At 57.1% G+C, this 15,101-nt stretch overlaps 1 protein-coding gene across 2 annotated transcripts in view; it reads left to right on the top strand.

Annotated features, from left to right (window-relative positions):
• The window catches only part of GCN1 (GCN1 activator of EIF2AK4), a 64,783-nt gene that overhangs the window by 27,870 nt on the left and 21,812 nt on the right, over positions 1–15,101 (top strand). For both annotated transcript variants that reach the window (XM_043964856.1, XM_043964857.1), the window contains exons 20-37: positions 77–201; positions 1,618–1,796; positions 2,077–2,170; positions 2,481–2,594; positions 2,763–2,961; positions 4,875–5,030; positions 5,423–5,610; positions 6,126–6,206; positions 6,406–6,549; positions 7,114–7,241; positions 7,404–7,593; positions 7,775–7,845; positions 8,542–8,707; positions 9,085–9,279; positions 10,935–11,181; positions 11,526–11,647; positions 12,378–12,492; positions 14,568–14,747. In XM_043964856.1, the coding sequence (XP_043820791.1) occupies positions 77–201; positions 1,618–1,796; positions 2,077–2,170; positions 2,481–2,594; positions 2,763–2,961; positions 4,875–5,030; positions 5,423–5,610; positions 6,126–6,206; positions 6,406–6,549; positions 7,114–7,241; positions 7,404–7,593; positions 7,775–7,845; positions 8,542–8,707; positions 9,085–9,279; positions 10,935–11,181; positions 11,526–11,647; positions 12,378–12,492; positions 14,568–14,747 (2,694 nt within the window). The remainder of the gene's footprint in view (positions 1–76; positions 202–1,617; positions 1,797–2,076; positions 2,171–2,480; positions 2,595–2,762; positions 2,962–4,874; positions 5,031–5,422; positions 5,611–6,125; positions 6,207–6,405; positions 6,550–7,113; positions 7,242–7,403; positions 7,594–7,774; positions 7,846–8,541; positions 8,708–9,084; positions 9,280–10,934; positions 11,182–11,525; positions 11,648–12,377; positions 12,493–14,567; positions 14,748–15,101) is intronic.

A 15,101-nucleotide genomic window follows, 5' to 3' on the forward strand; every position in this document is an offset into this window, starting at 1 on the left:
CTGTATCGGAAAGTGAGGGGCAGCCGGCCTCTTCCAGAGGTCAAGTCAGGTCACCTTCCTTGTACCCCTCCCTCAGTTGCGGTGCAGTCTGGGCTCTGGCCAGCACTCCTGGCCAAGATGAAGATTGACCCCACAGATTTCATCACTAAGCACCTGGATCAGATTCTTCCCAGAATTACCGCACAGTCACCCTTGAACCAGGTAATGGATTCCTTTTGTCTGGGCGGTCGCACTGCTCTGAACCCCTGGAACAATGGCCGGGAGCACATCTGTCCTTGCAGCGCCCCTCCCACCGCTCTGTCTCTCTCCTGAGTGCACGTCTCCGTCTCTGGCTGCCTCTTAGCTCCCTCCTTGTCTCTCCTTTAACGAGCCCAGAAGGGCGTTCGTGACCCTCTCCTCTGAACTGAGGGTGCTGCCATCCTGGGTATCAGGTGCCCAGGCCTCTTCCCTCAAGGCCGTGCTCAGCATCTCCGTCTCCCTCACCCTCCCTCGGGATCCCCGGGCACAGCAGGCATCTAATGGGCATCGTGGGGCTCTGCCGACCTCTGCCCCGTCGTCTCTGTCCTGCACAGCCTCCCCTGTTCTCACCCAAGTGCAAGCCGTAGCGCTGCTCTGCGCGCACCCATGGTGGCCGCCTTGGCGTTGCACTTCCTGCTTCCGTCCTTCTATCCCTCCTGAGATGAGTCTCCCCCTGCACGCACCCCCCCAGCCTCTGAGCGGCTCCCTCCAGGCCCTTGTACACTCCTCCCCTTCACAGCCTCCACGTCTGAGGGCAGCTAGGCCTGCTTGGGAAAGCTCTTCTGGGGCCTCTCATTTCTTAGGGTCCGTGCTTGCCCTCTGCCTCTCCTTCTGTCCCTTTGTCTTTTTGTCTCTCTGTCTCCCTCCTTTCCTCTTCCTGTCTGTCTCTGACTCCTCCTCTTCCTTCTCTCTTTTTCTCTGTGTCTTCCCCTCCTCTCTTTCCTTCTGCTTTTTCTCCTCCCACGCTCTCTTGCCTTTGTCCTTCTCCCTCTCTCTCCCAGCCTCTTTCTCTCTCTGTTTGTCCCTGTCTCCCTTTCTTTCTCCCTCTCATTCCCCCTTCTCTCTCTCTCTTTTTTTTTTTGGTGGGGCAATGAAGGTTAAGTGACTTGCTCAAGGTCACACAGCTAGTAAGTGTCCAGTGTCTGAGGCCAGATTTGAACTCGGTTCCTCCTGAATCTGGGGCCGGTGCTTCATCTACTGCGCCACCTCGCCACCCCACCCCTTCTCTCTTTCTCCATGTCTGTCTCTGTGCTCTTCTCCCTCCTGGCCTTTCTGATCTCAGTCTGACTCTCTCCCTCTCCGTGCTTGCCTTTCTCCCCCGCCCCCATCACTTCTTATTTTTCTGTGTACACGCTCTCCTGCTTCGGTAGCATGTTAGCTTATTGAGGGCAGAAGCCCTTTATACCTCCCAACTCTGTCCAGAGTGGGCGCATAGCCAGCACTGGAGCTGGAGAGTGACTGGCCTGAGGACGGGAGGGGGCCTGGGAGGGGGAGAGGAGTCTGGCCATGGGGTCTTGGGTGTGGACTGCCGAAGAAGTTGGGGAGCAGGCAGGAAGCACAGCTGCCCGCCGCCCTGACTCTGTCTCTGCACATCGACAGTCGTCCATGAACGCCATGGGCTCCCTCTCCGTGCTGTCCCCACACCGCGTCCTGCCGCAGCTGATCCGCACCATCACAGCCACCGTGCAGAACCCCGCCCTGAGCCAGGTGACGAGGGAGGAATTTGCCATCATGAAGACGCCCGCTGGGGAGCTGTACGACAAGTCTGTGATGCCCAGGTAGGCGCCGCGGCCGCCCGTCCTCTGACCCGCTGCAGGGAGGGCAGACGCCCTTCTTCCTCCCCTGCCTTGTGGCGTGTCCCCCACTGATTCAGAGGAAGCCTTCCCTGCTCCCCTCTTTGAATGACCCATTGCACACGTGCCCGTGTCTCCCCAGCCAAGTGTGAGCTCCTGGAGGCCTGGCTTCCTCACGTCTCTGCGGCCCTTAGCGCCGCCTGGCACATGGTGCCAGCTGGTTGAATCGGGCTAACCCCCCCTCCCCCCTCTCTGGCATTCCTAGTGCCCAGCAGGAGAGCACAAAGAAGGCCAACATGAAGCGGGAGAACAAGGCCTACTCCTTCAAGGAGCAAATCATTGAGCTGGAGCTCAAGGAGGTCAGCGGGGCTGCCCCGGGGGGTTATGGGGCTGCCCCGGGGGGTTACGGGGCTGCCCCGGGGGGTTACGGGGCCCCTGTGCCTGACCTGTCCTCATGGCAGCGTGGCTCCAGGGCCTTCTCTTCAAGGGTGTCCTGGCCGTCCTCTGGAAACATTAGCTGAGGATGAAAGGCCCCTGTGAGCTTCCCTCAGGCAGGGGGGGCTCAGTCAAGAAGGAGAGGCTGTGGAGCGCTGGAGGAGAGCGGCCCTGGGCTGAGGGGCCCTAGGTGCAGCCTCCCTGGGTAGTGAGTGACCACCCCCTTCCTTCTAGGAGATAAAAAAGAAGAAGGGCATCCAGGACGAGGTCCAGCTGACCAGCAAACAGAAGGAGACGATGCGGGCCCAGCTGGACAAGGAGGCACAGATCCGCAAGCGGCTGCAGGCGGTGAGTGAGCCGGCCAGCCCTCTGCTCCAGAGGACTAGCGACAGGCACCGTTGGGGCCAGGAGGCCCCCCCAGTGTAGGAGCCCCCCCAGAGCAAGAGGTGTCCCCAGAGCAGGAGGCCCCCCCCAGAACAGGGGTCCGGCCGTTGATTGTGAGTGCTTCCTTTGCAGCTCGATAGCTCGCTGGAGGCGGCTCTGGGGCTTCTGGACACCGTTCTGAGCAGGAACCCTCCAGGCCTGAGCCAGTATATCCCTGTCTTGGTGCGCTCTTTCCTGCCCTTGTTGAAGTCCCCCTTGGCTGCTCCGAGGATCAGGGACCCTTTCTTGTCCTTGGCCGGCTGCGTCATGCCCCCGAGGCTGAAGACTTTGGGTGAGTGCCTGCCTGCGGGGGAGCGCCGGGGAAGGGACAGGTCCAGGGTCACACTGGGAGGGGCCAGAGCTAGGGCTCTGTTAGCTATTGGGCCCCAAATCTAGCACTCTTCCCAGCACACCTGGTGGCTTCTTTTTTTTTTTTTTTTTTTTTTTTTGCGGGGCAATGGGGGTTAAGTGACTTGCCCAGGGTCACACAGCTAGTAAGTGTCAAGTGTCTGAGGCCAGATTTAAACTCAGGTACTCCTGAATCCAGGGCCGGTGCTCTATCCACTGCACCACCTAGCTGCTCCCTATACCTGGTGGCTTCTTGCTCAAGGTGAGCAACGAGCCTGTGTCTGTGAAATCCCTGCACATGAGGAGTTTGTCTTACATTGGCAAACGCAGGACTGAAAAGCCACAGGAAGCCAGGAGGTCAAGACTTGAGAGAAGAGCCTTAGAGGAAGCCCAAAGAGGAGGGGAAGAAGGGGTGGGGAGGGCACGCCAGGCGTGGGGCCTGGTGCGTGCATGCATCTGGAGGTGGGAGATGGGGAGTCTGGTTCAGAGGCCCGGTAGCCGTCTACTTTGGCCAGAGAAGGAGGATCCAAGGAAGGCTGGAGGCCCTTTGTAAAGGGCTTGAAGGGCCAGCCAGGCTTGGGCCTCCATTCAGGCCCTGGTCTTTGCACCAAGCGGTACAGAGGCGGGGTGGGGCCAGGCCTTTGGGAGGGTTGGGTCTCCGTATTCACTGGAGATCAGGCTGGTGGGTGCCGTTAAACTGGGCAGGACAGCCAGGATGCGGAGGCAGCACCCCAAAGAGGCCTGAAGGACCAGAGCCCCAGGCTGACTCTCAGGAGCTCTCATGAGGCCTGGGGCTGGGGGCCTGCCTACGCAGCCAGTGTTCTGAGAAAGCTCCGAGAGTGGGGGCACCCACCGGGTGCCCTGGCAGCCAAGGAAGGGAAGGTGGCCTCGAGCTGCCTGTGGAGCCTCCTGGTCAGACTTCATCCAGAGCGGGGCGGGTGTCACGGCGGAGGGCCTTGAGGGTTGGCGCAAGGAAGCAGGGAGGCCAGGCTCAGAGAGGAGACTGGGGGCAGAGTGGTCTCACCCTCTCCTGGTGGCAGCTTTGGAGCGGCATCCTGGGGAAGAAAGGCTCTGCTCACCTGTTTGGCGCCAGAGAAGTTGACCCACGTGGCCTGGGCTGGCTTAAGATGGGATGGACTTTTAGGAAGAGGACAGAGGTGGGGAGGAAGGGAGGAAAACGTGGACCCCAAAGCCTTGTAGAAATGATGCTAAAAATTGTCCTGACATATAATTGACGGGAAAATAGCCATTTAAAAACTGAAAAAGCAAACAAAAGAACGAGAATTAAAATCAGAAGAGGGCGCGGGTTTCCATGCTCTGGAGCCTGGATGGCCACCAGAGCCCCTTAGAGCGGGGTTCTTGGGATGAGCCGGACTGTGTGGTCTCTGGGCTCTCTCCTAATGCTTGAGTTTGTGATTCTGGGCTGGAGGCTCCCTAAGCAAACGGGTCAGTGGGCCGTCCCGTCCTCCCACACCCCCACCCCCACCCCCACCCCCCCGCCTCAGGTGCGGAGGGTGCCAGTTCTGGTGCCAGCTCCACGCACACCGTGTGTCCATATATACCTGGGGTGGCCCTGGTGGTCAGCCTGGTCGTGTCTGGGCACTGGGGGACCTGCCTGCTAGGCCCACTCCGGCCACTCCTTGGCTGCAGTGCTTTGGGCAGATTCCTTCGTGTCCTTGCCTCTGTTTCCCCATCTTTGAAACGGGCAGTGTGATGGCTGCTCTCTGGGGTGGGGGGGATGGTCACAGTTAGAAAGAGATCCAGAGACGTTTTGGCAAAGCCCATCGGAGGGTCGTTAGGTCATGGGGGTGGGGGCGGGGAGGCCTTGTTGACCAGGCTCTCTTCTGTCCTCTTCAGGTACCTTGGTGAGCCATGTGACTCTGCGTCTGCTGAGACCCGAGTGCTCCCTGGACAAGTCGTGGTGTCAGGAGGATCTTTTGGTTGCCACTCAGCGGGCCGTGAACCTGTTACACGCCCACACCATTCCTGTCAAGACAGGCAAGGGTGAGCCAGGTAAGAGGAGCCGCTGTGCCCCGAGGAAGCTCTTGCTGACTGACCTTTGCCTGCAGGGTCAGGGTCTTCTGTCTGTCAGACCCTTGGGGGCCCGAGCACCACGGAAGGACGCCCGTGGGATCCCAGTTTCCTTGCTTTCATCAGGCTGGTTGCCTGGGTTTCTTCTAGTTCCATTAGTGCCCCAGCCTCCATCTCAAAGAGAACAGGGCTGCCCCCTGGGAGTGCCAACGGCATTCATCTCGTTGGGTCTCAAAGCTGGGAAGAGCAGGGGCTTCTCTGGCAGGCCTCCCTCTGACAGTCTGCTTTCCCTTGGTCCCGGGGGCAGCGGGAATGCCCAAGGGCACGTGATCCGGCCGCCGCTTGGCCCAACTTGGCTTCTTCTCACTTTGCAGATGCTTCGCCCTTGTCCGCCCCAGCCTTTTCCTTGGTCTTTCCTTTCCTGAAGATGGTGCTGACCGAGACCCCCAACCGTAGCGAAGATGATGAGCAGCTCATGGTGCAGATCTTGCAAATCCTTACTGTCCACGCCCAGCTGAGGTCGTCCCCATCGCCAAGTAATCAGGCCCTGTGGGTGGATGAGGTGAGCGTGGCATCCTGCCCGGGGCTGGAGAGAGAGCTGCCCGCTGGGGGGCAGCTAGAGAGAGCTGGGAGTCACCTCGGCCTGTCTTTGGCATCAGAACCTCCTCCTTCTCAGGCTGGCCAGGACCTCCAGTATTCTGACCCAGATGGGTTTTTGGCTCATTTAATGGACTGAGGTTCACAGCCAGAGAGGGCTTAAGAATCAAGCTTGGTCTCCTTCAGCGGATCCATGAAAGTCACCTGGAAGGAGAGGCTTGGGGAGGAAACTTCTAGATGTGCATCCTCATTGATCCCCATAAACAAATTCTTGGATCATTTGTTTTGTGTGGACGGACCTGTTCTCTGTCAGTCACTGCAGAGTTCGTGTTCTTGATGTGCAGCGATGCTGGGGCATTGATGGTGGACCAGAGTGCAGCATTGGCGGGTGACGGGAGGCTCCTCATACCCCACGGCCAGCTTGGCCACGGGTTTCTCCCACGTACTGTCTCCAAGTCATGGTGTGGTGTTCCTTCCTAGAATGGGCCTGAGTTACTGCCTCGTACGGATATGCTGCGGCTTCTGACGGGAGTGATCGGGACCGGCTCTCCCCGCCTGCAGGTGCGCGAGCTCTTCTCTGGTTTGGCCACCTCAGAGCCTTTTGTGGGCCAGCCTTGGGGGGTCTGGGGACACCTCCCGAGTCTCAGCAGCTGGAGACAGACCAGAGGGGGCTCTCGGTGTCTCAGCTCTCCTGCCATATCTAGTCCTGTTCCCGGGCCCTACTGCGTGCGGCTGACCTAAGAATCCTCGCTCTTCTCAGGCACTGGCTGCAGACACCCTGAAGGCCTTGTGTGCCAGCAGCTCTGGGGACGACGGCTGTGCTTTTGCAGAACAGGAGGAGGTGGATGTGCTGCTCCAGGCCCTGTGGTCCCCATGCTCCAGCGTGCGCGACACGGCCCTCCAGGTGTGTAGCGGCCAGCTGCCCCCTTCTCTTAGCGCCGTGTGGCCCCCTCACCCTGGGACCCCTGGACCTCGTGGCAGCTCCCTCCACTTGGCTATGGTCGTGCAGGGACAAGACTGATTCATTCTGGGCCCCGTCACATGGGATCCCTGTAATGATAGCCAAGGCCTACAGAGGACTCTGCGCAGGTTACCTCAGTGGACCCTCCCGACTGCTCTGGGCAGTGATTTCTCATCTTACCCCCTCTGTGTAGATGGGGAGATTGAGCCCTGGGGAAGGGAAATGACCTGCCCAAGGTCTCACATGAGATACCTAGCAGAGCTGGCATCTGTTCTGATGTCCCCTCACCCATGGTCCACCACAGCGTGTCATCTTTCCCCCACTCGGCAGCTTTGGTCTCACTCCTCTGACTTGAGGAACGGCTGCTGTCGCTGCCGCCTCTGAACTTGTGAGAGCCTTGGACCAAAGATGGACTCGCTCGGGGATTCTGGGTCACTCATTGTTTCCAGGCCCTGGTTGGTGCCTCGCTTCGTCCCCAGCAGGGGCTGATTTGGGTGCTCGTTCCAGGGCTTGGGGGAGCTACAGATGGTGCTGCCGACCCCCGACAGCGATGAGAAGAACGGCCTGAATCTTCTGCGAAGGCTGTGGGTGGTCAAGTTTGACAGCGAGGAGGAGATACGGAAGCTGGCTGAGAGGTGAGAGCTGGTACCAGCCGAGGGCCTCCAGACTTCATGCCACCTTCTGAACCTCCTGACCTGCTGTTGGTGCTTGTGTTGGGGAGCAGGACCCAGGCGGGGGAGGGGTGTGAGGGAGGGAGCTTGTGTCTGACTCCCCATGTATCAATTGATCTCGTGGAGGCTTTGGGAGTCCATGAACCTGGAGCTTCAGCCTGACCTCTGCTCCCTGCTGATCGACGATGTGATCTATCATGAGGCTGCGGTCAGGCAGGCCGGGGCTGAGGCCCTCTCCCAAGCTGTGGCCCGATATCCGCGGCAGGCGGCCGAAGTCATGGGGAGGCTCATGCAGATCTACCAGGAAAAGCTCTATGTGAGTTAACTGGACGGAAGGTCCTCCCAGGCCGCAGGGGGAGGGTTCCAGGGCAGATGGGCCTGTCAGCCTTTGTCCATTGGGAAGGGACGGAGTTCTTGTTTCTCAGTCCTTCTCGTGAGGTGTCAACGGACTTGCCGCCTTGATTGGGTAAATCCCCGTGACCAGCTTTCTCTTACAGAGGCCGCCCCCAATCCTGGATGCCCTGGGACGTGTGATCTCGGAATCTCCACCAGATCAGTGGGAAGCCAGGTATGTGGTGACTTCAGTGCCCCAGACAGAGTTTGATGAGAAATGGACCGGGACCCCTGTTGGGGTGGAGGTGGGGCTGCTTTTAAATGACCTAGCACTCGTGTGACCCGCACACCGGGAGGCAGAGTGCCCAGACAGCAGAAAGGGCATCAGGCGTGCGGTTAGCAGGCCTGGCCTCCAGCCCCAGGACAGACGGACACGTGTTCATGGTGTGATCATGGGCAGATGGCTTCTCTCTGTGACTTTCTCCTCTGCTATTGGCATGGCCTCTCTCCCAGTTTGTCATGAAGAAAGACTTTTGTTCTGTCTTTAATGCTCCAGAAAGGGTTGTTTTAGGACTGCTTAGAGAGTGGGGAAGGGTGACTGTATTAGCAGCGTCCCCACTTCAACAGAACCCTGCCGCCTGTCATCGGCCTCCTGTAATCTGTACAACACATATCTGAAGTGGGGGAAAGGGTAAAGTGGCGCTGTTTGCTTGTCTTTGAGGAGCGACAGAGGCACAGAGGGGCCTCACCGGCTCCCAAGCCAGGAAAGAGGAGTGGGGAGCAGTTGCTGGCCACCTGGCCTCCTCCCCTTTGTTGCCCCAGCGCCTGGCTAAAGCTCCCAAAGCAGAGCCCGGGGCTGGTGGGGGGGTGGGGGGATTCTCTGCTGTCCTTGGGTCCTGCCACGCGCCCTCCTGCCCTTCTTCAACCCCAGGTGCGGTCTGGCTTTAGCCCTCAACAAGCTCTCGCAGTACTTGGACAGCTCCCAGGTGAAGCCACTCTTCCAGTTCTTTGTCCCTGATGCCCTCAATGACCGCAGCCCGGACGTCCGCAAGTGTATGCTGGACGCTGCCCTTTCGACACTCAATACCCACGGCAAGGTGAGAAGGGCAGCATCATGGGGCAGGCGCCTGACGAGGGCCCTTCCTAGCAGGGCAGAGGGGGTAGGCAGTGGGGAGGACGAGGGAGGGCTCATTTGGGCCGCATTTGGCCCAAGGTCGCGCTGTCTTGCCAGGGAAGCCCCACATCCCAGACGGGGATCCCCACAAAACTGGGAGCGAGGCTATTTAGCGGTTCCTGGCATCCTTGTTTTTCTGGGCAGTGAGCCTTTATCCTTGTCCCGTAGCAACACGCCCTTCCTCCAAGCTCAGGCCGTGGGCCTGGGCAGTGCCTGCTGGGCCCCCACAGAGAGAGGCCCTTGGAGGGCTTTGCCCAAGGCGGGAGTGATGAGTGGCCTCTGGGTTTCTTGGCTCCGCAGGACAACGTTAACTCCCTGCTGCCCGTGTTTGAGGAGTTCCTGAAGGACGCCCCCAATGATGCCAGCTACGACGCCGTCCGGCAGAGTGTGGTGATCCTGATGGGCTCCCTTGCCAAGCATCTGGACAAGAGTGATCCCAAAGTGAAGCCAATTGTGGCCAAGCTGGTGGCCGCTCTCTCCACCCCATCACAGCAGGTACTGGCCGCACACAGCCAGCCCCCCCCCCACACCCAGCGTTGGCCTCTTGGCTATGGTTCTCTCATCCCCGTGGCAGGTTAGGGAGGGTGCGTGGCAGGGCCTGGGGAGGAATGGGGCTAGGAGGGGGTGGAGGGAGCTCTAAGTGTGACACAGACATCCCCTGGGAGACCCAGGTGCCGCATATGCAGTGGGAGGCTGAGGGTTGAGCGATACCATTACCCCTGCTGGCGCATCTGGCACCGTCCAGTGAGATGTGGGAGAGGCACAGCGGGCAGGGTGCTCAGTGCTCTGCACTTGCCCTGGCATCAGGAAGACTTGGGTTCAAGAACCGCCCGTGTGGCACATGCTGGCTCGGTGGTCCTGGGCAAGTCATCAATGGACAGAACACCAGGCTGGGTGTCAGGAAGGCCTGAGCTCAAATCTGGCCTTGGGCGCCTCTGTCCAGTGACCCCAGGCAGGTCACTTCACCTGTGCCTGCCTCAGTTTTGTCAGCTGTACAGTGGGGGTCCCTCTCCCTCCCAGTGTCATAAGAATGTCTTTAAAGCATCATCCAAGCGTGAGCTATCGCTGCTTTATTCCTTGGGGCTTCCCTGCTCATCTCTAAGAACGCGAGGGACCTGTCTGCCCATGAAACCTCAGACTTCAGTGCCCCCCAACCTCCCAAAAACAAGGACGTCTGGGGAGGAATCTGCTTTACATGGGAGATCACCAGTCCCCGAAGCAGCCATGGGGGAGCCAAAGGAGAGCGGCGACCTGCCCTCCCCCCACCCCCAAATCCGCTGACCAAGCCGTGAAGAAGCGTCCTCTGAGAGGGTGGTCCTGTCTTTAAAGTGAATGGAAAGGTTCTGGCTGTAGTGGCCGATTCCTCTGAGGGCACCGTGTCTGCCTACTGCATCCCCATGCCTGCTAGTCCAGCTCCCATGGGGGAAGGTGCTTTGGCAGGGCCGGGGGCACCAGAGAAGGGACAGGCAGAGAAGCTTCTGGTTTTGATGCTCGATGTTGTTTTCCAAGTCGAACCTGTCAAGAGTTGGCAGACTTTCTACCAAGTGCCGGGTGCTGTGCCAGGGACAGAAGGCTTAAATAAGGCATGGAGCCTGCCCTCAGAGAGCTTCCAGTCTCTTGTGGATACATTTTGTGTGGCCCCTGCAGACAGAACCAGACTTAGTTACTCTGAGAGTTTCTGGTGACTGCATGGGGCGCTCAGCAGATCCAACAGACATTGTCCTCCGCGAGCTTATGTTCTGCGGGGGCAGGTAGCGGGTGCACAGTAAGGGCTGGCTGGCAGCTGCAGGAGGCTGGGGTCTCCTGACCAGGGGGTCTGGGAAGACTTCCCCGACAGGGCTCCAGACCGGAGCCTGGAGGGGAACCAGGGATTCTGGGAGGCAGCAGTGAGGGGCAGCGGCCTCCGCATGGGCGTCAAGGCTGAGCTGAAATGCCAAGGACGGGGAAGGTTCTGGCCAGGTTGACTGGTGCCAGCTTGTGAGGGCTTCCGGTAGCCAGCTGAGGAGCTTGTGGCTTGGTTAGCCCTGGCGCCCCTGATGCTTCCTCTGCGGGAGTGACCTGGTCCTGCCCGCTCCCTGGGGTCGAGGACGAGCATGTTACTGAAGAGTGGGTGGTTGAAGGCCAGCCTGACAGAACACATCTTCTCCCAGGTCCAGGAGTCTGTAGCTGGTTGTCTGCCCCCTCTGGTGCCTGCCATCAAGGAGGACGCTGGTGGCATGATCCAGAAGCTGATGCAGCTTTTGCTGGAGTCAGACAAGTACGCTGAGCGCAAAGGAGCGGCTTATGGGCTAGCAGGCCTGGTGAAGGGCCTGGGCATCCTCTCCCTGAAGCAGCAGGAGATGATGACCACGCTGACCGATGCCATCCAGGACAAGAAGAACTTCCGCCGGCGAGAGGGTGAGTGGGCGCATCCCATTGGCTCCAGGGTTGGCTCAGGGCTGCCCGGGTGGGCAAGCCTCACACCATCTGCTCTTTCTGTTCCTTGGGGGCAGTGCTCCAAGCCTTGGCAGAGGCTTTATCCACAGAAAAGCTGAAGGTGTGGCCTCCGCGCCCCCTTCCTGGGCTGGTGCTATTGAACTTGGGGTGTAGGGAAAGCCTTTGCTGACACAGGACGTCCATGCTGGGGTGAATGTGCCGGATTGAAGAGGGAGGGCGTTAGACAGCAGCGATCCCGCCTTCCCTCCCCGGTGCCCTCTGTCCTCGGTGCCCTCGCCTCTGATGAGTGCCTGCTCTTCCCCCAGGGGCCCTCTTTGCCTTTGAGATGCTCTGCACCATGCTAGGAAAGCTCTTTGAGCCATATGTGGTCCACGTGCTGCCGCACTTGCTGCTCTGCTTCGGAGATGGCAACCAGTATGTGCGTGAGGTAAGTCTTGAGGCTCTCCTCCCCCGCTGGGCACACCTGTGCCGTGTGGCCAGGGCAGCACTTCTTGAACTATCTCCACTCACGACCCCTGTTCACTCGCAGCCCCAGGTAGATAGGGAGGTAAAAGAGGTCTACGTAACCTTTTACTGTTGCCAGATTTTTTGCGACCCCCATATTCAGTTACGTGACCCCATGTGGGGTTGAGACCCCCAGTTTCAGAAGCTTTCTCTAGTGGGCAGAGCATTCATTTGGCCAGAAGTCTTGGATTCCGATCCCATTCCTGCAGAATGTGAGGGTCTCGCAAGGCATTTCTATCTAGGCCTCAGTTTCCTTATCTGCAAAGTGGGGGGCTGGCTCAGGTGAGCTCTCAGACCCCTTCCAGCCAACATCTTGTGAGACCCAGAGGAGAGCAGCTGGAGGTCATGCTGTGAGGAGGGGTCATTGGATCTGGGGTCAGTGGTGCAGAGCTGCTTAGGGGATTCCTGATAAGTGGCTCCTTCACATACTGGAGGAGACCAGACTTCCTCTGCTGGGCCCCTGAGGGCCCGGGCTCCCTTGGGAGGTGGGGGCCGCCAGGCGGAGGTGCATGTCTGCTGAGCTCCAGCAGGGCCCTGCAGCTCTGACATTCTGGGCCTCTTGGCCCGGCCAGACTTGGGGCTGTGTGGGGCAAGGCGGGGCTGGGCTGAGGGGGCTCGCAGCTACTTCCGAATTTCTTTTCTCCTTCTTTGAGGCTGCAGATGATTGTGCCAAAGCCGTGATGAGTAACCTGAGCGCTCACGGGGTGAAGCTGGTCCTCCCCTCCTTGCTGGCTGCGCTTGAGGAAGAGTCCTGGAGGACCAAAGCCGGTAAGGGGGCTGCCCCATAGAAAGGCCCCTATTAGAGCCCTGGCACTCCTCTCAGCTCCCAGCTCCTCTCTGCCCCTGAAGTTTCTCTGCTTTTTTTAGGAATACGTTTTAACTGACACTGTCTGTATTTCCATCACAAAATTGTCCCCTGCATCCCTCCTGCAATCTCTCCCTGAGAACAATTCCTTATAATAAATAATTTTTCTTTAAAAAAGAGGAAGAAAAGAAAAAAAATCAGCAAACTGAACACTTTGTTTTTAAAAAAATCTGACCTTCTTTGCAGTGTCCACACCCATGGCTCTTCCTTGCTGTTTGGGGTCAGGGTTTCTACAGGGTTTCTGAATCTCCTCAGCCTGACGTCTGGCTGGGTAAATGCTGAGGGTGCTTGTCTTAGATGCCCTTACCAAGCTCTCCCTTCTCTACCACCCCTTGGGGCTTTTTCCTGCCACGGTGTGAGTTTGAGGGCTTGGGTGTGAAGAGACTGGTCATTTAAATGTTTTTTCTAACTTAAATTTTATTTTAGGGGCAGCTAGGTGGTGCAGTGGATAAAGCACCGTCCCTGGATTCAGGAGTACCTGAGTTCAAATCCAGCCTCAGATACTTAACACTTACTAGCTGTGTGACCCTGGGCAAGTCACTTAACCCCCATTGCCCCACAAAAAAAAAATTTATTTTACTTTTTTCAGTCATTTTCTTTCTTTCCCTCCTACCTTGACCCCCTTGCCCAACTGAGAAAATTTAAAAAAAACTACAAACCCAAAACATAACTACAAAAAGCCTGTGCCAGACATGTACAGTTAAGCAAAACAAATCCTACATTGGCCATGTCTAAAAAAATTACATCTCAGTCTTCGCTCTGAGTCTCTCTGGAGGTGCGCTCTCTTACAATATTCTTGATACTGTGTAAATTGTTCCTTACAGTACAATTGCATTCCATTTCCTTCACCTGCTCCCCAATTGATGGGCATCCCCTCCATTTCAGATTCTTTGCTACCACAAAAAGGGCTGCTATAAATGTTATTGTTGAGTTGTTTAGTTCTCTGGGACTCTTTGTGACCTTGTGGTCCATACAGAGCATGCCGGTACTGTCCAGGCAGTTTTCTTGGCAAGGATACTGGAATGGTTTGCCATTTCCTTCTCCAGTGGATTAAAGCAAACAGTTACGTGACTTGCCTGGAGTCACTTAGTAAGTGTCTGAGGCTGAATTTGAACTCCTGTCTTCCTGACTCCAGTCCCCACCCCCCCCCTCCTCATGCACAATGGCGCCCCCTAGCGCCTCATAATGGACCTGGTGGATCTATACTGAGTCAAAGGATGTGCACAGTTGAATAGTAGTTGTTGTTGTTTTTCTTGTAGTTGCAGTTGCTTTCCAGCATGGTTGGACCAGTTCCCCGTTCCACCAACAGTGCATTAATGCGCTTGTTCTTCCACAGCCCCTCCAGCTTTTGTCATTTCCCTTTTTTGTCCACTTTGCCAGTCTAATGTGTGGGAGGCAGAACCTGTTGTTTTAATTTGCAATTCTCTATTAGTGACTTAGAGCATTTTTTATAAAGCTCTTGTTAGCTTGGATTTCTTCTTCAGGCTCCCTGCTCTGTTCCTAGTTTTCTCAGACCACTTTCCATTTTCCCAACAATTTTTGTCAGAGAGTGAATTCTTGCCCTGGTCGTTGGTGTCCTTGAGTTTTTCAAACCCCCGGATACTGTGCTCATTTGTTTCTGTGTGTTGTGGACCTTGTCTGTGTGATTGTTCATTTTTTGTTTGTTTTTTTGCGGATCATTGAGGGTTAAGTGACTTTCCCAGGGTCACACAGCTAGTATCAAGTGTCTGAGGCCAGATTTGAACTCAGGTCTTCCTGAATCCAGGGTTGGTGCTTTATCCACTGTGTCACCTAGCTGCTCCCTGTGATTGTTCATTTTTCATCAGTGCCACAAAGCTGCTTGAGTGCATTGGAAGCTGGTGTTCTTCAGTGTTTCCACTGGTTCACCATGATTTGCACCAGTGTCTTGGAAGTACACGGGACCCAACTTGGATTCTTTGCCCCTTTCTGCCCACTGACAGTTTCTGTTTGTCCCTAGGGTCTGTGGAATTGCTCGGGGCAATGGCCTACTGTGCTCCAAAGCAGTTGTCTTCTTGTCTGCCCAATATTGTGCCCAAGCTCACTGAAGTCCTGACTGATTCCCATGTGAAAGTTCAGAAGGCTGGACAGCAGGCACTGAGGCAGATTGGCTCTGTCATCCGGAACCCAGAAATCCTGGGTAAGTTCCCCCTCCCCCCTTCCCTTTCTTCCTGCTCCTCCATTCTGTTCAAGTGTGTGCCCAAAGGCCCCACTGGACCACCTCTGTTGACTGTTCTTGCCATTTAGGAAGATAGAATTTATCAGAAGGAATGTCCTTCTTGAAAACATTCTAGGTCACCTGTTGGTTGTTATCCTTGATAACAATGGGAAGGCCATTTTCTTCATTGGTGTCAAACATTGGTAAGAGTCCTCCCTGGTCTTTGATTTAGCACAGGTGCATCCAGTGAGCCCACGTGAGCAGCTCGATGCCAAGTTATCCCTCGGTGCCAAGCTGAGCTGTGGGAATTCCTGTGGTTGGAAATGTCTCATCGTT

Source organism: Dromiciops gliroides, chromosome 1 (assembly GCF_019393635.1).
Source record: "Dromiciops gliroides isolate mDroGli1 chromosome 1, mDroGli1.pri, whole genome shotgun sequence".
Taxonomy (NCBI): domain Eukaryota; kingdom Metazoa; phylum Chordata; class Mammalia; order Microbiotheria; family Microbiotheriidae; genus Dromiciops; species Dromiciops gliroides.